General features: G+C 57.2%; 5 protein-coding genes across 5 annotated transcripts; 3 read left to right on the forward strand and 2 right to left on the reverse strand.

The window, feature by feature from the left end:
• Window positions 1-138: 138 nt before the first annotated feature.
• Window positions 139-2,758, forward strand: MYCTH_2312823 (uncharacterized protein). Its single transcript, XM_003667174.1, has 3 exons — window positions 139-418; window positions 492-1,321; window positions 1,417-2,758. The coding sequence occupies exons 1-3, from the start codon at window positions 280-282 to the stop codon at window positions 2,359-2,361; spliced, it is 1,914 nt and encodes a 637-aa protein (XP_003667222.1). The 5' UTR covers window positions 139-279; the 3' UTR covers window positions 2,362-2,758.
• A 689-nt stretch (window positions 2,759-3,447) lies between these two features.
• MYCTH_2312826 (uncharacterized protein) lies at window positions 3,448-5,630 on the forward strand. Its single transcript, XM_003667175.1, has 2 exons — window positions 3,448-5,114; window positions 5,606-5,630. The coding sequence occupies exon 1, from the start codon at window positions 3,693-3,695 to the stop codon at window positions 5,091-5,093; it is 1,401 nt and encodes a 466-aa protein (XP_003667223.1). The 5' UTR covers window positions 3,448-3,692; the 3' UTR covers window positions 5,094-5,114; window positions 5,606-5,630.
• Window positions 5,631-6,636: 1,006 nt separating this feature from the next.
• On the reverse strand, window positions 6,637-9,740 carry MYCTH_57097 (uncharacterized protein; the record flags this gene model as incomplete). The annotated part of the gene is made up of 7 exons (XM_003667176.1): window positions 6,637-7,455; window positions 7,525-8,422; window positions 8,474-8,688; window positions 8,750-8,841; window positions 8,911-8,979; window positions 9,077-9,484; window positions 9,587-9,740. The coding sequence occupies 7 exons, from the start codon at window positions 9,738-9,740 to the stop codon at window positions 6,637-6,639; spliced, it is 2,655 nt and encodes an 884-aa protein (XP_003667224.1).
• A 2,591-nt stretch (window positions 9,741-12,331) lies between these two features.
• MYCTH_56455 (phenol hydroxylase-like protein) lies at window positions 12,332-14,484 on the forward strand (the record flags this gene model as incomplete). The annotated part of the gene is made up of 4 exons (XM_003667177.1): window positions 12,332-12,380; window positions 12,436-13,058; window positions 13,119-13,412; window positions 13,501-14,484. 4 exons carry the CDS (start codon window positions 12,332-12,334, stop codon window positions 14,482-14,484), a joined length of 1,950 nt encoding a protein of 649 aa, XP_003667225.1.
• A 1,090-nt stretch (window positions 14,485-15,574) lies between these two features.
• Window positions 15,575-19,197, reverse strand: MYCTH_2312830 (uncharacterized protein). Its single transcript, XM_003667178.1, has 2 exons — window positions 19,003-19,197; window positions 15,575-18,773 (listed from the first exon to the last, which is right to left on the reverse strand). Exons 1-2 carry the CDS (start codon window positions 19,101-19,103, stop codon window positions 15,665-15,667), a joined length of 3,210 nt encoding a protein of 1,069 aa, XP_003667226.1. The 5' UTR covers window positions 19,104-19,197; the 3' UTR covers window positions 15,575-15,664.
• Between the last annotated feature and the right edge of the window lie 2,405 nt (window positions 19,198-21,602).

The following is a 21,602-nucleotide window of genomic DNA, read 5'->3' on the forward strand; positions in this document are numbered from 1 at the left end:
AGGGTCCTGTGACAGGTTCCAAGCATCCCCGGCGGCGGCGTTAAGGCCCACAACATACGTAATGGGGGTTGCAGCCAATCAAGAAGCCCTGCTGCGGGCCCGGTTTCTTCGCGGTCTCTGCCATCAACCCGTTGCGAACTGCAGCTTAGGCTCCACGGCTCCAATCCAAAGACAGCTTTTCTTATTTACAAACCGACTTCGCAACTTTTTGTAGCAGCTCTCTACCGGAGCAAACCCGCCATCACGACCGAGCGAAGAGCCGGACGATGCGCAACAGCGATGGCGGCTTCGACAGTCAGGAGGTCTCCGTATAAGGATTTCCTGCAGCCCGCGCTGCAGCGGCGCTTTGCAACCGCGAGCTTGTGTGTGCTGGCGGTCGCATACCTCCAGGCTCTGCTCTTGGCCAATTGGAGCTCCTGTACGAGATTCTAAGCTCGATCTCTTGCTCTCCCCAACCTGCTCTGAACGTTCTGCCTAACTCCACGACACAGGGTTCTGGTCTTGGTTCCCCCTGGGTCCGGCCGGTTTCCGCGCCGTCTCTTTCTTCTTTTGCGGCATCCTCATCGTCGTCCTCCGAATCTCCCAGTACCACCCCGGCCTGCGCACCTCCGACTCGGGCATCCACACCTTTATCCGCTACGCTCCCAGGTTGGAGACACTCGAGACGCTCCTCACATACATGACCTCGGCATTCATCTTTAGCTTCATCTACCTCTGGTCGCTGTCCGACAGGTCGGGGCTCGAGTTCATCACGTACTTCACGGCCGAGAGGGCGAGGCTGAACGAGAAGCCGCTCTTCCTCGTATCCCACTTGGTGCTGCTGGGGGTCTACCAGGGACTGCTGCACCTATACAAGGATGTCGATCGGCTGTCTCTCGGCGTCGCGAGGCCGCAGAACGGGGAGAAGAAGCCCGAGGATGGGGACGCGGCCCTCCAGGTGCGCCGGTTCAAAGACCAGCTTCCTGCGATGCTTGTCTCGACGATCAACCAGGCCGTCGTCGGCCTGATGATCAGCGTCGCCGTCTACCCGATCACGGTGCGCGGCTCGATCTGGAAGACAACAATGGTGCTTCTGCGGCCCCTCTACAACCTGCCCAGGAGCAACATGCTGCCGTCCTCGCTCCCCTTCTCCATTCCGACCTTGTTCCGCTGCTTCCTCGTGAGCCTGCTTCTCATGTTTGCCTGGAACACCGCCAACACGGCATTCTCGCTCTTCCTGGTCAAGCACCCGCTGAAGAACGGAAAGCCGTTGACGTCGGACTCGAAGGACCCCAATGGTAGTCTTCTCAATGGGCTAAAGAATAAGAAGCTTTCCATCAAGGTAGGCGAGGATATCATCCTTCATTCATACAATCCTTTTTTTTAAAAAAAAATTCGTGCTGCTTCTCGTTATTCCCTCCTTCTCTAACAGTTTAGTGTTTCGCCGTGTGGGAACTGGCCTTCATTGCTCGCGACTTTCCCGACCGCCGGAAGGCCATCTACGAGGACATTGACCGCAAGGACGGGCCCATGTGGTCGCAGGTCTACAAGATCTGCCTGGATGTCCTGAAGTCGATGGAAACAAACATGGACGCCTACCTTACGCCGCCGGCACCTCCCGCGCCCTCCGCCGCCGCCGCGTCGGCGGCGGAAGAACAGGAAAAGGTCCGCACCACCGAACCCCCACGGGAGGAACCCATCTTCCAGCCCCCCCAACAGCGCAAGGGCCTGCGCAACCAAGTGGAGAAGGCGGTCAGCCAGGTAGCCCTCTCGCCCGGCCAGGGCTCGCAGCTCAGCCCGACCGCCAAGAAGGCGGTTGACTCGGCCAAGCAGCAGCTGCTCCGGATCCAAAAGGAGACGACGGGAACGGACGACACGCAGGGCCTCTTCCGGGACGTCGCCCTCAAGGTTCTCCACTCGGCGGCCGGGTACCCGTTCCGGCAGCACTACCGGCGGCGGCTGGCGCGCGCCGTGCTGGGCGACCCCTACGGCGAGCCCAGCCTGTACGTCAACGCGGCGTGCGCGCTGGCCAGGCTGGCGGCGCACTCGCTGCGCGAGGACAAGTACGGGCACGTGCAGCGCGACGTGGCGGCGCTGATCCGGGCGCTCACCGGCCTGGCGACAAGACTGGATGGCTTCCGCAGGGACGCGCTCGCGCCGCATTGGACCGACGTCGAGGGCGGCAGGGAGTGCCCCGAGGTCGAGGAGGTGCTGGAGGCGGTCAGGGACGCGCTGGCCCGGCTGGTGGAGGCGTTCGGCCCCTACGCGAGGGATCTGAGGCTGAGCCTGACCGACATGCGCCTGGCGAGGGAGGCGGCCGGGTTGGCGGCGGCTGATGGGGTAGAGATGAGGGAGCTGGTTGGTGGGAAAGGAGGGAGGTGACGATGATGATGATGACCTCCTTTTCGGGGGGGGAAAAAAAAAAGGGCCGAGAAAGGGTGCTTGATGCGTGTGTGTAGTGTATCACTAGACGGCTAGCGGCGGGGTATTGTACAAGGGATTTCCGGTTTACATGGCTGGCGGCGCATCATCAAAAGTGTGAATACACGGATACTATCTAATGAATTTGCGGTTTCGTGATAGAAGATTGTTCAATCTAGTCTTGGCTTTTGATGGCCTATGTAAACGCTCCGACCATGCCAATCTAGGGTTCAATTCCATTCAAAAATCCATTTGATCAACGACGTCGGTGGTTCTTCTCGTTTCTATTAAGTTTTGTCTTTCCCTTTTCTAGGTACCTGATTGCTCACTCGGGTATGGCGGTCGGGAGCGGCAGAACACTGGTTACCTAAAAAGTGCTGCTGTGGCCGCCAAACGCCTTGTCCCCTCGGGTCACGCACGCGCGGGGTCGCACCCCCGGGGGAATTTGACGGCCAGATAGAGCCAGCGAAAAGCTTCAGCACCCAATATCAGCCTACCACCTGTACGCGCGCATCGCGTGTATAGATAGCTATATACTTTAAGATACGTAGATTTAAACTATACTACCCGATTAATAATACGGGTAATACGTATAGAGATATTGATAGAAAATGTAGTTTTTTAGACTTTTAAATGTCTTTCCTTGGCATTTCTTGGCATTTTTCTAACAAAAAGGAAGGTATTTTTTTAACTATTAATATCTCTACACGTATTACCTATATTATCAAGCAAATAGTATATTTAGAATCTATATATCTTAAAGTATATAACTATCTATATATATCTTGCGCGCGTATAGATGGTAGGCTTACATTGGGTGTTGAATTGTATGTTAAACTTCCCCTGATTTCTGGCTCGAGCCGTATTGGTGTGGTATACGTCCGCGCGCGCGTATGTGGGGGGAGGACAAGGCGTTTGGCGGCCACAGTGTACTCTCCGGGATAGTCAGGAGCCCTGTAAGTGCTGTGGCTTGGCATCTGCGGCGGCCTTACTCGTAGTTCCATCCGCTGCGTTTATTCGTAATAAGTTCCCACCTTCCTCCAACTTCCCCCCCCGACTTCTCGAGGCAACGCAACTCAGTTGCTGCAAGGCCGATCCCCTGTTCTCTACGACCCTTCCTCTGCGAAAACGATGCACAACGGGAGTTCGGCGCAGCCATGACCAACGCGCGCCTCCAGTCGACTGCCGCACGACTCGCGTCTTCAGCGCAGCAGCGTGGGCTCGGGGGCTGCCCGCGGTCGAGCAGGTAGGAAAAAAAAAAAAAAAAAAAAGAATCGATGGCTCGGACGACCATGTCGGCCGCGTCGCTCCTCTTCCTCATTGTATACAACTTCCTCTACTACTTCCTCTACCTGGTTCTCTTCGCCTTCCTCGTCGTCACCCCTATCGACCTGATCCAGCAGGGCGCCACACGACGCCGCAAGTGGGACATCCTCGCCGTCCTCGTGTGCTACATCGCGACCATCGTGGTCGTCGCCTTCATCTACGCCACCCGCCTCTACATCAGCCGCTCCGTGATCGCATCCATTCCCAAGGCATGGATCCCCATCGAGAAGGGCGACGTCCCTCCCGACGTGCGCCAGATGATCGTCGAAGGCCTGGGCAGGAGCGCCGCCATCGCGTATGATGCCAGGCCGCGAGCACCGCCTGTGGTGTCCGGTCGTGAGCCCGCGTCTGGCGGCAGAGCGAATGGGCAGGGAAGGTTGTCTGGATCTGCCGGTTCGAGCGCGGCGGCATCCGACAGGGCGGCCAAGGCCGCCGAGCTCTGGCAGCAGCACAAGCCCGTATGGGGCGAGATCGAACATCCAGGCTGGGCGTCGCCGACGTCGCACGACCTGCCCAACCTGCAGTACGACACCGTCGTCACGGAACTGCCGAACCTGATCGAGGCGAAAGCCATCACCCTCGCCCCTCCGGACCCGGACTCCCGGAGGGAGCCGCCCACGCTGGACCCGGACGCCGTCGCTCTCCTCCAGAGGCCCGGCTCCATGGGGCTGCGGGAGTATCTGGCCTACCTCACCGAGTTGGCCGTCCTCGCGCCGCTGCCCACGACTACCGAGTTCCTCGCCAGGTACGAGGCCGCGCGCTACTCCGGCCGGCCGCTGTCCAACGAGCAGTTTCGCAGCCTGATGCACCTCTTTGCCGGGATATTACACAATATGCACCCCCTCAGCCCCGCCGCGCTCGCTAGATACGAGGACGACGGGGACGATGGGTCGTCCGGCTTGGCAGGGCCGTCGGAAAGCGACATCGACAACGACGCGCCGCGGGGCACCAGCCCGTCGAGCGCGGGCACGGCGGTGGGGCTGGGCTTGCAGCGGCAGCAGCAGCAGCCCCGCCACCACCCCAGCAACGACAGCGACAGCCTGGCTCGCACGAGCAGCGCGAGCACGACCGGATCGGGCCGGCGGCGACTCGTCCGGCCGGGCCGCGGAGCGCGCACCCCCTCGGCCCACACCTGGCAATTCCGGACCGCGCCGACGACGCCCCAGAGCCGGCAGAGCGGCTTCTCGGGCGCGCCCAGCCCGGAGAGCTTCGCGCACACCAGACGGCCGTACCCGGACAGGCAGTGGTCGAGCTCGAGCTCCAGCGCCAGCGCCAGGTCGGTGGGCGGCGGGTCGGTCATTCGCCTGGCGGGGAGCGAGGACGCGACGGATCTTCCCTATGTCATAACATATTCGCCGAACCGGTGAATGATAGACATCCCCTGCTAGGTAGGATGCCGTTCTCAAACCAATCTTGTCTGATGGTTCGAACCCCGGCCTGCAGGGGCAGCATAATCGAGAGGAGCGCGTCAGTTTGATCATTACATCAATTAGTATCTAATGCTAATTCCTTGCCAAGCGCCCCCTTCGTTCCGTATCTTTTCCTTCTTTTTTTGTTCACTTATGCAGTCATTGCACAGGCGTCTTTGCGAGCTTCGACCTTCATTCGCAACTGTGTGTGTACGACAACGCAACCGACGGCTGGTTCCAGTGACTGATCGTCGAGATTTACATGTTATGGCACAGCCTGACGCTGGGATGCCGAGTGCTGAGAGCTGCCATGCGAGTAGCATGTCATGGGGAAGGATATAATCCTCCCAAGCCCAATCACACCACAGAACAAATGTTTCTTCTTCGCCAACAGCGTGGCAAGTAGAGCTAGTTAAAGTCAAAAGTCCACGAGCCCCGTCTCATTCAAACATCTGATACATCATTCAAAGCCACCAGTATAACGCGAGTTGGCACTGCAAGGCAGCTTTTCACATCGGATACGCCTGCGTCCCCGTCCGAGGAGCCTCGTTCCCGTAAATACCGGGAAGTTGGACGACAATTCGTAGCTCATCCCCCAGACTCCTTTAACAACTATTACCACACTCACCAATCTTCGCTTCACCTCCTTAACAGTTGGCGCCAACACCCGCCTAAGAACCCTGGCCAGCAAGGAGGAAGCCACCCAACATGCCTCGCTATCGCTCCGACTCGGAAGCATCAGACGACTACCCCCCGCGTTACCGCCACCACTCCCCCAGACGGCGGTCGCCCCACTCCCAGCCCGCGCCCCGGCCTTCGCAACATCTCCCCTGACGACGTCTATGACCGCCGCCCGCGCTACGAATACGAACCTCACACCCTCTTCTACCCCACCGGTCGCATCCGGCGCCGCCGGTCCGGGCCCAGGTCCAGGTGCGCGCCACTCGCGCTCCTCAGACCCCACGACAACGACACCTTCACACAACACGAAATCCCAGCCGGGTTTGACTTGAGAACCGTCTCCTCATAGCCGTGTTTTTTTCCCTAGTTACAATCAACAATATCTATTCTTACATGCCAAACAAAACGCTCAACACAGCCCCATAACTCTTCAATATTCCCAGTTCTTGGTATTCCGCAACGCCCATCCCAGCAAGCTAAACCGAGAAGTGGTATCATCCGCGCGAACCATGTCGGGGAAAATAAGCGCCAGGGACCGACCCTAAAAGGGGCGAACATGCTATCAATGCTTCCAATGGGAAGCGGCAAGAAGAGCGCCCTTAATAGATATATATGAGACCTTCCCAGTAAACTTCATGAAGAAGCAGATCAGGAGCCGATGATGGTGCAGATATGAAGCGCCAGAAGCCCATCGTATCGGCTGGTGGAGTGGAAATAAAAGAGTAGAAAAACGCAAGGGAAAAAAATATTGTTGGTTGTTTGACGTGCCTCAAGCCCAGATACCTACCCCCGGCAATGATGGCCATCGGGGGTCCCAAGCTCACTCATCTTGAGAGTCATAGCCGGCGGGGTCCATGCTGCCGGCGCCCTGGGTGTTGTTGTTGGGGCCCCTCGTCTGGCCCGTCGTAGCAGCAGTATTAGCAGCGGCCGCTGTCGTTCCCCACCAGTCGTCGCCGCCGCCCTGCCTCGGGCTCCTGCTGTTGCGTACGGGCGAGGTGGCGGCTCCCGCGGCCGGAGCAACGTTCTGCTGGTGCTGCTGCTGCTGCTGCTGCTGCTGCTGCTGCAGTTGCAGCTGATGCCCGTGAAGGGAATGGAGCCGGCGCCTCTCGATGGCGGCCTTGAAGAAGGCAATGATCTCGGCGAGCTTGATCTGCTGCTCCTCTGGGCAGCCCAGGATGTTGAACAGGCCCTGCGAGTCGAGCAGCTGCTTGGCAATGACGGTATCCGGCTGGCAATAGGTGCGGATGCGCAACACGCGGGCGTTGGTCTTGGCCGTGTCGAGGATGCCCAGGATGGCCGTGGTGGCGGCGACGCGCGAGTAGAACTTGAAGTCGTGGACGTGCGCGCGCACCAGGTCCAGCTGCGTCTCCATGTCGTACCGGAACCCGACCACCCTGGGCCGGCCCTTGCGTTGCCAGTCCTCGGCCGTCTTCTTGAGACGGTCCGCGTCCAGACGGCCGGCGTTGAACTGCGCCGTGATGTAATCATTGAGAGCCGTCGCGAGGGCGAACTCGAGTTCGCAGTAGAGGAGGCTCTGCTCGCGCGGGCTGAGCGAGATGGCTAGCTGCCGGGAGGCCGGGCGGCTCTTGTCCGACTCGCGCGACTTGCGCTGGGCGCGGTTGTCCTGGTTTGCTTCGATCTCGGGGGACCATTAGTGCTGGGCCAGAGTAGAAAATAGTAGCAAAAAAAAAAATGCCGGGCTACTTACCATTTCCTTTGCCTTCTTGACAAGGTTGCCGAGAAAGCCCCCTCCACGGCTGGGGGAGCCATTCTGATCCGGCTTCGACGTGTTCTCGAGCCAACCACCCTCCCCAATCAGGGTTTTGGAGGCCTTCCTGACGGTCGGCGCGCCCTGGGGTAGGAAGGGGGCCAACGGGGTGTACGCCAGTTCTGGGCCGCTGGACGATTCGTTCGCAATCGCGTGTTTCTCAGACTTTTCTGAGCCCTTCTCCGAGCCACGGGCAGAATTCTTCTTCTCGGTGTACTCTTGAAGAATGCTGAGATGCCGCGGACCGTCGTCCTTCTGAATTCGAAGCGGGCTGATAGTGGAGGGGTAACGCTCCGCAGACGAGTCCTGAGAGTAGTACGAGGACGCGGAGTCGTCGGCCGCATTATACTGAGTAGGTAGACGGGAGGGCGAAGGCGACCGCTCGGGCGGGTTGTGAATGACGACGGCGGGTTGTTTGCCGAGGCGCAAGGCGTCCATCCTGGCATGGGCTCGAGCCAGATCTGTGTCGATAGGCGCAGGAGGGCTCCTCAGGTTGCGATCCCCGGAGCGGGTCGGTGTTCCATGGGTCATCGGGGTGGTTTTGTCAAACCGAACCTCTTGTGCCTTTCTGGGCGACGCGCTTCTGCCGCTCATTTGGAAGCCTTGGATGGTGCGCTGACTCTCAGGGGTCTCGGAATCGTTGTATTTCACGGGCGAGCGGGATCGCTCACGACGAGCCGATGTGGTAGCCGATTGATATGCCTTTGCCGGCGAGCGAGATCGCCCTCTCGGCGGCGTGTTCTTGATTTTCACATCGCTCATACCGTCGGCATTCCGTTCAACGTCTCTGAGTCTGTCCGGAGGAAGCAGCGGCACATTGTCGTCCTCGGGCGACAGCCTGCGAGAGAATAAGTAGGAAGCTTGTTCAGGATTTTGCATGGATACTTACACGGCAGCCAGTTTATCCATTTGCGAGTCGGTCAAGCTAAGCTTGAGATAAACGCGGTGTTCTTTCTGCTGGCCGGAGGGAGATGACAAAGATTCTTTGGATGGCTCTTTGAAGGATTTAGAAAGAGGAATGAAATTGCCTCGGAGTGCAGAGTCGTGTTGATGTGAAGCGTCCATATTTTCCAAACTGGCTGGGTTGTTGTTATTTTGAAGAGCCTGACGCGAGAAGATTAAGAAAAGGTATGGAAAACGCAGAGGGTTGGGAGGAAATACTTACAACCAGAGGAGGGAGGTGGCCAGGAACAGTGTTGGCTTCGGGTGGAAGACTCAGAACCCACTCTGCCGTACGAGACGCGTAGTACTCTCTCTCTGGGTGCCAAGTTCGTCGGTCAGAGAAGAAGAGCCTTGAGAGGAAGCAGAAGGGAGGCGAGCACTCACGCAGAGCTCGCGAAGACTTGCTCTCAGACGAGACTAGACTTGGCATGAACTTGGATTCTGTGGCCACAGCTATTATTTTTCCAGTCAGCCTCTAGTCCGTTGAATGGCTATTGTGCGCGCAGTGAATCGGAGCGTCTGAGCTGCAGCGAGGGTAAGCAATACTCACGACCCTCGGCCGTGGATTTCCGGCTCGAGAGCGACTCGAGCAGGAAAGGCCCAAGGACACTCGGGAACTTGGAGCTCGCGTCGCTTCCCATGACTTCACCGCACGCAACGCGCAGAGAGGCGGGACCTGACGCCGCGGAGTTGGGGGATGTCGCTTCAGAGACCGGTGTTTCCGTACCTAATGGGCCGCTTGGGGACTCGAACGTTGTATCGTGCGCGTCAACACTGTTCGGCTTAAACACGATACGCGGGCCCCCCTTGTGACCGCAGGGATGTTCGTGCGAGCAGTCAGGGTTCGAGAACATGGACCAACTGTCGTTGTCCTCCCTGAATGCCACTCGCGGTCGAGAGTCTAGTCTTTGCGACGCAGAGTTCGCCGTGTTCTTGGCTCCCATCTGCCGCAGATAACCTGGAAACAGACAGTGAGCCAGAGAACTCGCCGCACAGAACACAGAGATGGACTCGCCTTCGACCTCATCATAGTGATGTTGATGGGGTCCGAAGTCATGACCGTCTTCTTCCGGAATGGATTCCGGCCTCGAGTGGTTGCCTTCTCGTAGAGTCGGGCTGCATACCGTCACCAATTCGGCCCTGCCCGACGCTAGCATCACTTGCCTGGCAAGACCTATCTCGTGGATAGATTGGCGCGACTCGTCGCGGTCCATGCTGCCGTTTCTCTGCTGGGTGCTCAACCACCAGGGATCTCGAGTGGTTCCACGAAAAGAAAAAGGTGAAGAAAAGCCCTTTCAACAGTAAGGAGCGAGGACGAGGACGCCTTGCACAACCAGAGGGCTCCCTGGGTGGTTCTCGACAAGTCTGCGAGTGGTGTTTGGTGAGCGAGCGAACAGAGTAACGCAGACCAGGTTGGGTGAACGCAGAGACGGCATTATTCTCGCATCAAGAGGTTTCTCTTTTCAGGCTCTAATGTCGTGGGTCAAACCACCAAAAGATGGGATCGCGAGGGCTCTTGTGCCTTTTCTCTCGACGCTCGAGAGGACCCGCCCATCATCAGCTGGGCCGCCAGAACGGTCAGGCCGCCGAGAAGATTCGTTGCGCCATTGGTCACGTATCGTCGCCACCTTGATGCGAGTGCAGTTCAATGCACCATCATGATGCGCATGCTGGACGAGCAGCTTGTGATGAGGTCCGTGATGAGGAAAAGGGGGGCATGGCCTGGGATCATGGGGTCCCGTCTCCCTACACCATTTAGGCCTTCTTTCACATCCATCCATTCGCAACGAAGCGAAACCAAACTCCTTTGATCAACGCTCCCGCATGACGTGAAGGCTGACGCTCGAAGGAAAGTGGTTGGCCGTGTTTGGTGCTGGTTAAAGGAGAAGGAACGACCACATCCAGGCAGCAAAGCCCCGAACTAACCCATTCGCACCACGCACACTTAAACCTTGACGATTATTTTTCGACCCTGCATAGTAAACGGCCAAGAACCTGTCAGAATATGGGAATCAGCCCACATGGAACGAGAGAAACAAGGAAAAGGCTCTGGGTACCGAAATCAATCCCAGCGAAGAAAGAAAGCCCATCGACAAGAGTCCTGGCTTTGAGCCTCCCCCCTTCGCCGGTTGATTCACAACTAAGCAAGGGAAAAAGATGAAGCCATGGTCGCCCCACGCTGACCACGACAGCAAAGGCAAGCTGATAGCCAACCAGCTCTGCAATAAAACCTACCCAGCCTCACAAGGGCGGCGGGCATCTACTAATTGAGCTTATTACCGCATACCCTGACCACCGCTGCGGCAAGCTTCGCCATCACGGCAACGGACCGCTCCTGTATTTCTTCTCGATTTTTTAACCAAGAGCCATCCGCAACCCATCCCACGGCCCCGTCAATGGTAGTGGAGCTCCAGGAGTGACTGGGGAACTTCTCCGGAACCAGGCGAAAATCACTCGGCCAGATCAAGCTTTGGTGTTCCAGTCCATCTTCCCAACATATCTCAAGCGCAATAAGCTTGTAAGCAGTTAACAGATAGGGAAAAGGGTGGGGAGAACGGATGAACCTCCCATCATGGACATCACAAAACGAACGTCAGGGGATGAGGAGAGGTAATGAAGAAGGCGGAGGCTCCCAGGAAGGCGCGAGAGCAGCGACCAAGGCTCGCCTGACACTACGATTCCCAAAAGTTCAAGTATCCGTTCCTGCCGTGGTCGACCTTGAACGAAGCGCGGACATGGGCCTTACGGTCTTAGTCGCTCGTCCTTACCACACGACTCCGTCCACGGGTTAGGGCTCGGGCGACACACTCGGCCTTTTTGGCCGTCGAAGGAATAAACATATGTATGTACATACATACATACAAACGATCTCCTGCAGCCCCCACAGCCCAGTGCGCCGGTTGGCGGGTGCGGCTGCGCTACGGTTCGAATGACGCAGGCTCGGCACCAGAGCCGGCCCAATGAATGCTTTTGGAAGCAACGTGCAACAACCCGCTGCAGGCTGCCCGAGAGCCTGGGCCGTTCACTTGGTTCGTCGGTCCTCAGTGGAGCCCCAGACGTCTCGACGACATGTGGACCGACGCAAACCCGGGTCTAACCCGCTCTTCGTTCCCGATTGTCACAGCCGTGGCAACCCCACAACGGACCCGCTGTTCATTCCCGTGTTTAAGTCCCGACAGCTCCCCTCACCCCTCGTGCCACTGACTCTGTCCAGTCAGGCCCAGCTTCTGGGCATGTTTATCGACCGAGAACATGCCCACAAAACCCCACACGGGGTTAAAAGTGCTGCGAGGGCGAGGGTTGGTGTTAGGCTCCCTTGTTTGTCCGCTATCACTCGCCCTTCAGCCGCCCGCCTTGCCGGAACTCAACTGGCCCGCTGAGTACCCCCCCGGGTTGACGTGCTCTTCGCCCTCGCTTCCTATCTTAGGCCGAGTCGGCACCCACCCCTGGATCTTCCCGAACCGCTTGCCGCTCTCCCAAATCGTGCCATCCTGAACGCCTTTGCTGCGAGTTTGGCTATGTGACTGATCGCCGCCTTGGTGCCTTCTCCGTAGTTTCTATATTCGGATATAAGCCCGGCATCCCGGATCCTCCAGGTCCCCGGAGAGCCGTCCGATAAGTCAAATACCTTGCTCCAGCTTCCGCCTCCCAAGCCGTCAGTCAACCAGCTTGTTTCATTCCCTTCCCTTATCACAGACCCTTCAAGCTCCGTTTTTACTTAATATAGATACCCAAGAGCGCCGGTTGTTTTTCATTGCTCGTTTCGCATTGCACTCTCCAGATACCCAAAGAAGAGAAAAGAACCATGGCGGCCCAAACGAAGAGGCATCCGAGCCTCAACCACTACGACATCGGTGAGTTGAGACAACTTCCCTCGACAGGGGCAAAGAAACTGACATTTGCAACAAGTCATCGTGGGCGCCGGCCCCGTTGGCTTGATGCTGTCAACCTGCCTGGCGAGATGGGGATACAGGATCAAGCACATCGACAACAGGCCGGAGCCGACCCCAACTGGTCGGGCCGATGGTATCCAGCCCCGGTCGCTTGACTTGCTCCGGAACATGGGGCTCAAGTCCGCCATCATGGCCAACAAGCCCGCCCGCGTCTACGAGGTTGCCTTCTGGGACCCGCCAAAGTCCGGCAAGGGAATTGTGCGGACCGGCACCTGGGCTAGCTGCCCCAGCTTTATTGACGCTAGATACCCTTTTACCACTCTTCTTCACCAGGGCCTGATTGAGCGCGTCTTCATCGGCGACCTCGAAAAGAATGGCGTCAGCATCCAGCGGCCATGGACCATCAAGGGCTTCACCTCGAACGAGAAAGAGGACCCCGAGTACCCCGTCACCGTCGACCTGGAGCACGTTGATGGCACCTTCAAGGAAACCGTCAAGGCGAAGTATCTGTTCGGTGGCGAAGGTTCTCGGTCCTTCATTCGTGACCAGCTGAAGATCGGCATCAAGCACAAAGACCCCATCGCCTATGTATGGGGTGTCATGGACGGCGTTGTCAAGACCGATTTCCCTGATATCAAGGTAAGCCACGCATTTTCCGCGTCAGCATGTCGTACGCCCGGTGCTGATATGGGGATCCAGATGAAATGCACGATTCACTCGGAGCACGGTTCCATTATGGTCATTCCCCGCGAGAACAACATGGTTCGCCTCTACATCCAGATCGCATCCTCCACCGACCCGGACTTCAACCCCCGGAAGACGGCAACCGCCGAGGAAGTCCAGGCTTCCGCTAAGCGCATCTTGCAGCCCTATTCCATCGAGTGGGAGAGGGTGGAGTGGTACTCGGTCTACCCCATCGGCCAGGGCATTTCCGACAAGTACACTCTAGACCACCGGGTGTTCCTGGGTGGCGATGCCTGCCACACCCACAGCGTACGTTAACCCCTTTCCCCCCCCTCCTCGCGGCCATCATCATGGCTTCCTCAAAAATGGCCTTGCTAACCCAATCCTGTGCACACAGCCCAAAGCCGGTCAGGGCATGAACACGGCGTTTCTGGATGCGCTGAACCTGGCATGGAAGATCCACGCCGTGGAGGCCGGCTTTGCTAACCGCAGCTTACTCGAGACCTACGAGCCCGAGCGCAAGACGGTCGCCGAGAACCTGCTTGCCTTTGACAACAAGTACGCCAAGCTCTTCTCAGAGCGCCCGCCCGCCGCCAACGAGGTCGCCGCCGCCTCCGCCCATACCAACAACAACGACAAGAACAAGGCCGGCGGCCAGGAAGAGAACGAGTTCATCAAGACCTTCAAGGAATCCTGCGAGTTCACCAGCGGCTACGGCGTCTTCTACCAGCCCAACGCCATCAACTGGTCGCCCTCCCACCCGGCCCAGTCCCACGTCGTCCACCCCAAGAGCACCAAGCTCGTCCCGGGCCGCCTCTTCATCATCGCCGACGTCACCCGCGTCGTCGACGCCAACGTCGTCCACCTCGAGCAGGAGGTCCCCCTCAACGGCTCCTTCCGCCTCTTCGTCTTCGCCGGCGCGCCCGCCGTCACCGCCCGCGCCCTGCGCGATCTGGCCGACAACATGGCCAAGCGGAACTCGTTCTACTCGGCCTACGCCTTCCCGGACGCGGTCCGCGAGCAAATCAGCCACCACGAGCGCCACAATCCGCACTCGCCCTTCTTCACGGTCTGCACCGTCTTCGCCGCCCCGCGCGCCTCGATCGAGATCACTCGCGACGTGCCCCCGCTGCTGGCGCGCTACCGCGACCACATCTACGCCGACGACCGCTGGGACCGCCGCGTCCCCGACGCCCGCGCCTGCGCCCACGCCAAGATGGGCCTCGACGAGGACCGCGGCGGCGTCGTCGTCGTCCGCCCCGACGGCTACGTCGGCATCGTCGTCGCCCTCGAGGAGGGCAGCGCCACCGTCGACGCGCTCAATAGCTATTTTAGCGCCTTCTGCACTAAGAAGCTAGGCGAGACGCAGGCGCAGCTTTGAAGGGAACAACGCACAGGCTGGAGACATGGGAGTTTTTTGAGATCTAAAGATTTGGAGAGAGGGAGAGAGTGTGTGAGGAGATTGGGGTGGTGTCTCATGACTGGCGTGCCTGAGGGACCGATGCGGTGGCTAATGACCGTTGTGATGCTGACGTCAAATAATGCTGGGAGGTCTTCTGCGTTATAAGAGGAGGTTCTGAGGAGAGATGGGAATTCTCCAAGGGTAGGGGGAGAACCGCGGGTCGAGTAGCTGGCTTAGGGGGGAAAGGTATTCGCGTCGTAGACGCGAATATACACATATATATACACCTCTGGCTTTTATAGAGCCATGTACATAGGATTTCTTTGATCATCATGTCACGATTGTACTGCCTTTCATACATCCGCTGTGACGGACCGGCTTCCTGGTCTTGCGTGTTGGAAAGAAGCGCTGCGCGGATAAACCCCAAGGTTGATAACATAGATCATCTAGTCGCAGTGAACTCATACCTCGCCAGGATTGAGCAAACACCAGCCAAAAGATCATGTAGGTATCAGAAAAATAGAATACAAAGAAGTCGTACGCACTCAAACTGACAAATGAGCTCATCCGTCCTTTTTTCCCCCTTTCTGTGATCAGTGCTGTGCCTATTCCATTCCGTTTCCTCCCTTACCTATCCATGCGCCAGAATACCCATGTGTGACATCTCCCACCCATCACGCAAAATATGCGCGCGGTAACATGAGAAATACAGAAACAGAGGAAACAGGTCCACCAACCGCAACCTTTTTTTTTACTGCTATGGCCCATTGCCGTGATTAGTCCCGTGGCTGTCTAAACTGTGGCGATCAGACACTCCCCGTGCATTCGTCTCCATGTCTGATCAAGAAATGTCCTTCCAGTGTAGAGTGGATGTGCGGCAGTGCAGTTTTGATGAGATGCTGCGGATATGAAACTCCCGGCAGAGCCAGATGCGCTCTCAAACTTGCCAACGGAATGCGAAAGATTAGAAAAAGAAACATTGAACAACTGGGGTCAAGAGAAGTTGCAGAAACATTATTCAGACGAAGGAACAACCCAGCCAACACAAAACCACTAGAAGGGTTGACAGCTTCACCACACCCATATCCCAACTCAACGAGAATCAATCGTCTTGTAACCCTTGTCTGCTTATGGGTTCTGTTCAGCGACAGGGGGTTACCTACCCCATTTGCTGATTTCCTCCCATGATTCCGCCTTCGAATAATCCCCCGAGGACATCCCCCGGTAGGATTTCCAGCCAAGGAGGCATCATCTCTCCCTGTAAACCAAGCATGTCAAAGTTGACTTCCTGGCTGTTGAAAGTGATGGTGTCGTTGATCGGATTCAGGCCCAGGTATGGGTATGATCCGGACACTAGGCCACTCTGGGCAAAATCTGCCTCGTAGCTATTATTGTTCACTGGGTCAACCCCGTTCCCCTGGTTGTGGGTAGGGTTCTGATTCTGATTATGACTGTGGCCGTGTGTTGCATGCTGCTGGGCCATTGCAGAATCTGTGGGCGTGCTGGAAGGGGAACGATTGTGGGGCATGGCGTCGAATGCCGCCTGGATCGACGCAGAGTGATTGTAGGATGAGTGGTGTAGCGGGCCGTTGCTGGCCGGCGACCCATACATGTGAGGCTTGACATCGTGGCTCGAACTGCTCTGGTTCACGTCGGTGGGCGAAGACGACTCGTATTTCAACCCCGGTTTGCCCAGGGCCGGCGAGTCGGGAATCCGGCGTGTCTTAGGCTGAGCAGGTTGATAGCGGACGGCCGAGACATTGGGCTGCAAATAAGCGGCGGGAAACGCCGGGGGCGTTTCTGGAAGACTCTGCCGGATAGGGTCGTAAATCATATTGCCCGGAGGGGTTGCCGCAGACCCCGAAACGGACTGTGGCTGTGGTGGCACTGGAGCGGTGAAAGCAGGGCCGGGCGGCCCAGGCTGAACTGGGAAATTACCTTGGAAGAGGACAGTAAGGTTGGAATTGGGCGAGTTCGTGGTGCCAGTGAGCGAATACGCGATGGGCGGGACGTTTGGAGAGGCGGGGTGCTCAAATCGGGGCAGGCGACTTAGAGGTCCTCGCCTTGCCATCCTCATTGCCTCCAGATCCTCGTTGATGAAGGTTTCACAATCCCAGATGCCCTTGGACTTTTGATCGAGAGCCGCTAGGATGTACCTAACGCCACCCCAGTATTGCTCTAATTGCTGGAGACTCTTGTAGCAGCGCTGGTAGTTCTGGTTGGCAGCAGATGCAAGCAATTGATGTTTCATTGGGCGTGCATCGTGGCCCAATCCAGACCTCGCAGCCGGCGACTTGAATTGGTCGGCTCTGAGATCCGGTGTCTCCGACGTCTCGCGCGACGGAGCCTGCGACGTATAGGCTACCGACTCCATGAGGAAGGCGCATGCCGCGATATATATGGGTTGGGTTGTGAACGGGTTGGCAATCAAGCTCTTTGGATCAATTAGCTCGGCAAAGGCAAGGATATCGGCAATCGTTTTGGCGCTCGACATGGACAGCTCGCGGCTGTTTGGCAGGTCGGGACTATTGGCCAGCAGCTGGGCCGGGCTCAGGTTATGGAAGGGAGTGAGCAAGGTCGGCTGGTGAAGGATGATGACCAAGGCATGGAACCAGAAATGCAGCAAGATGAAGGTAGTTCCTTGGTTCGCATTGACGTATTCGCGGAAGTTGAGCGCGTTGAAGTGAAGACGTTGATCCTGTTTTTGGTAGATCGCTGTCAGGTCGTGCTCCATAATCCTAAGTTTATGCATCTTTTCCTCGGTGAGGTCGTTGGCATTCCGGATATTATTGAGGACGTCGGAGGCACGGCCGTACAGGTGGATGATTTCGACAAAGGGGGGGAACGGGTCAGGCCACTGGGTGACGGGATCAACTGTTGGGGGTGGGAGCGAGAGCTCGTAATCGCCGTCGCGGAATGTTACAGGCCTGCCCGTGCCTGACGAGATGACGCGGTCCAAGATGAAGACAGACCAAAACGTGTCGATACGCTCCTGTTCCACCTGCTGTTGTTCCTCGGCCCCAAGATTCTCATCCTCGGTGTGCTTGTTGTCCGGGCCATCCTCCCCATCGGGATCTTTGCGGCTCCAGTACCTCGTATACCAGGGATCGCGCTCCCCTTGATATTTAACACCCTCAATCTTTTGGAGCCCGAGATCAACGGCCATCCTGATGGCAATGCCGAGATACATCCACAAAGCGCTGTCCTGGTCGGCGCCGAACCCCTCGTACGCCATCAGCAGGCAGGCTTGGACAGCAGCGACCGAGGGGCAGGGGAAGGTGTCGACAATCGCGGCCTTTGCTCGTTGGGCAAACACATGACCGTATTCGGACCGCTTCAGCTTTCCGTCATGGTGTTTTGTAAAGATGGGCTGCTCGGAGAAGCGGGCAGCCAGGGAGCAGACGGCATCAACAAGGATTGCCTCGATCCGCTTCTCCTTCAGCATCGGCAGGAACCGATCCTTATGCAGGAAGCGGTAATTGCACCCAAGGTAAAGAAAGAAGGTCTCGACAAGGGATATGATGAGACCGTGAACTGGTTCGGAACTGTTCACATCGTAGACGGGCAAGTCGTCAAGCGTTTCGAGAGGGGTTTCGAGCTTCGAGGTGTGACTGTGATGGATCCCGTAGCCCAAAAGTGATCCCGGAGAGGCCGTCGAGAAGGAGCTACCTCGGCTCTTCCGTCTGCTGTCGCGATACACATTTACCACCATCTGCTTAAAACCGGGAACGATGGCAGTGGGGCCAAAGTATCGAAAGTACGGCACACGGTGGCGTTCAAGTTGGACGGGTGAGCGGTTATTCGTGCTTCGGCTGTCCTCTGAAAACGAACTGTTCCGCGGCACCTCGGGACGTCTGGGAGTTGCAACAGAACCCTGCGGCTTGCCATCTCGTTCCCAACCGTTGCCAGCTTCATGCGGTCGCTTTGACGTGGCTGTCGTGCTGGAACGCAAAACGGACGTTCTCGCGGTGGCGTCCTCCTGGTCGACAAACCCTGCCTGCCGTGGGGCGGCCTTACTCGTCCAGCCGACTCGTTCCCGCTGCTCGCCATCATTCCTTTCCACGGGGCTCGCGCTTGTGCCAGTCTTCAGATCTGGCATGTCGGCAGGTTCGTTCTTCAGTGCCGCTGACCCGTCATCCTCGCGGCCTTCTCTCTTCCTGTCCACGAGGTCGTTGTACCCTAAACATACGTGACCGTTCTTCTTACAGGTTGAGCAATCCGGCTTCTCTCCGGCGCATCGAGTTTTCCTCTTACGGCATGTCAAACATCTGGCGCTCTGTTTAGAATATCATCCCAAACTTGGCATGGTGAATTCGTGTCTTTAGAACCTCTCCGGCGGTCCCGAGACGTTGGGCATCTGAAAGGGAAGCGGAGGGAGGGGGAAAGGAGTCTAATGGGGTGAATGGCAGCCGCCGAAGCGGACACCGGGTAAGGGAAATGTGCAAGAAGCCAAGTGCATATAATCCGGAAAAAAAAAAGGGGGGGGGGGGCGCATACGCTGCATTGATTCTCCGCCTCTTGGACGGAGGCTGGCCTTGGTTGTTGACGAAGCGGATTTGCTTGGTCGGCGGTAATGCTCCATTGATTGGCGTGGTCATGTCGGGCGCTCCTCATAGCGGGACCATGTTGAGTTGTTCTGCGGCGCTGTACGGGCTCAGAGATGAGTCCTATTAAAGCGGGTTGCCGGCGCTCCGGCTTGATGTTTGGGCTTGGGAGTTGAGATGAGAGAATGCGATGTTGAATGCGGGCTTGGCGCTGCGGTGAGAGGTGTCGGTCCCAAAAGCCTCAAGGTTCAATCAAGGCAATCAGCAAATGCACATCCAAGTCATGTTGCGAGATTAGAAGCGTAGAGGCCTGAGAAGGTCATCTTTTTTTTTGTCCGATCGTGGCAAGAAGGGTGCTAAGAGACGGCCATTCGGTGCGGCGGGTACATTCAGCGTCCGGGGATCCCTAGCGTTCCTGCTGCGGAGCTTCGTGCGGTTTCTGAATGTCGCGTGCCGGTTGGCTGGGATCGACCGTCGGAGACGGCGTGGCTAGGCCAGTATGTAGTGCGGGTACGAGGTGATGGGGCCAGCCGGAGTACGCCAACCGGCGATGATCCGATCCCTGAAGAATTCAATATCTTTCTTGTCGAGAAAACGAGACTGGAGAGTGCGAACAGGTTCAGGGAAATTTTTGGAGGAATGCGTGAGGGGAAGCTGGCTCGGGGCACAACACGGAAGGAGCCCTGCGCAGAATGAGACGTGCCGGCGGCTCGTCTGATTGCGAGCCACGATCAGCGACCGAAGAATCTGACAGTTGGGCTGCCTGGCAAGCGATAACGGCGGAGACCAGCTCACTGAATGGCAGCGGCCTCTTTACACCTGCCCAGGCTCATTTTCTGGAACCCTGCGGCATCTGCACCATTCCAACCGCAAGACCCCTCTTTGGCTCTGAGCCCCGCCGCCCCGGTCGCAAGCCCAAACAAACTCTTTAGCGTCGCGGTTGTGCGGCTGCCAAGAGGCACGCCTGATATGTAGTGTATGTGCAATACCAGGTAGAACGCCGCGTTGGCTATCGAAAAGCTGGTCGTGTCGCATCAGCCTCCATCCGGCATGATGACATGGCTCTTTGTGCCACTTAGTCTGCGAACGTCAAGGGCAATACGGGTTGGCTGACGATAGAGGCTGCCAGCTGGCGGCCTGCGAAATGGTGCGGTGCACTTTGATTCGAAGGGTGGGCTTGAAACAAGGGTTTCCAATACTTGGAAGAACGTATTCCAATCACGTAAGAGCTATATACATCTACGTCTGACAGACATTGAAGGGCAGTTATCCGAATAGCGTCTACCAAAGTAAGTATCTGACCTTCACTTCGTCAACCGAGACAACATGAGTTGGATCAGCTTGGGTACATTCGCATCCCGTGCTCGAGAGCACGAAACGGACCCGGCCCCCCACACGCTTGTCCCGCCTAAACAGTGTGAATCTTACATAGTAGACCCGCTTTCCCCAGAAACCCGCCTAACCTGCGTCGTTCCGGGGCCCCAAGCAGGTTCCAGGCCATTCCGGGTGGACAGGGGACAGAGAAGGGGGGAAGGGGGAAAAAGGAAAAGGAGGGACAGACACCAGCTCCAGCGCAGGACAACATCGCAGCGCCTTTACGTATCGGCTGTCACGTCAATTCCGTGCTTTTATTTTCCGAAGGCAGTCTATTTCCGTATCGTATCGACACTCTGCCATGATACGGAGGTATGAAGCATACAGCAGATCTGAACCACAGAGTTCGTTCCCAGTTCATTCCGCGGGTGGAATGGCTGCGCCTTACCAGAGCATGGTCGTGCCGCGGTTTGAGCCCAATCCACGGCGCGTCGGTCTCTTCACAGAACTGAACTCCCACCGCGCTTGACAACGCGCCGGGTAAGCAATGGTAGGGGTGAGTGGGTCGATTATGGTCTTGGCAACGGGGAGAGCGGATGCTCCTTCCCGCCTCTTGATCCCGACCCCGCAGCCGGGCGCGTCAAGTGCAGGCGTGGTTAAGAAACTTAACCACCAGCCACTGAGATGAAAACGTAGGTACTAAATCCGTGAATATCCTAGTATCTACAGGAGGTCCTGTCCAATCAGGATAGATACCCTTGAACTAAGCGCCAAGGAATAGGATTAAAGAGTGTTGAACTGAGTGACCGTACGCTCTTCCTTACCCTTCTAGAACTCCGGAATTCGGTGCTATCGACCGAGTTAGCCTTGACAAGCAGCTCTATATAGGGCAGTGTTCGTTTTACATTTGGTGAATCGCATCGCGCTCTTGATTTGCCGTCTTTGCACCAGCGTCTTGAGTCTTGCAATATTCCCACCACGAATACGGAGTAGTACCATACCACAGTTGTATGCATGACATTGTTATTACACATTTGAAACTTGGGAAGCCCCGAAGACTACTTGCTGAGAACGTCTCTATCCTGTATCTCTCATGCCTGCTCTGGGTTTTTTCTTTCCCTCTCCTGTAGTTATTGAACGACATATTCAGAACCTTAGCTGAAAATACACCCGCATTTGGGCTCCGCCACTTGGCGTGTACCTACAGATTACATACCTTCCGCCGCGAACCACACTCTT

Source organism: Thermothelomyces thermophilus, chromosome 7 (genome assembly GCF_000226095.1).
Source record: "Thermothelomyces thermophilus ATCC 42464 chromosome 7, complete sequence".
Classification (NCBI taxonomy): Eukaryota; Fungi; Ascomycota; class Sordariomycetes; order Sordariales; family Chaetomiaceae; genus Thermothelomyces; species Thermothelomyces thermophilus.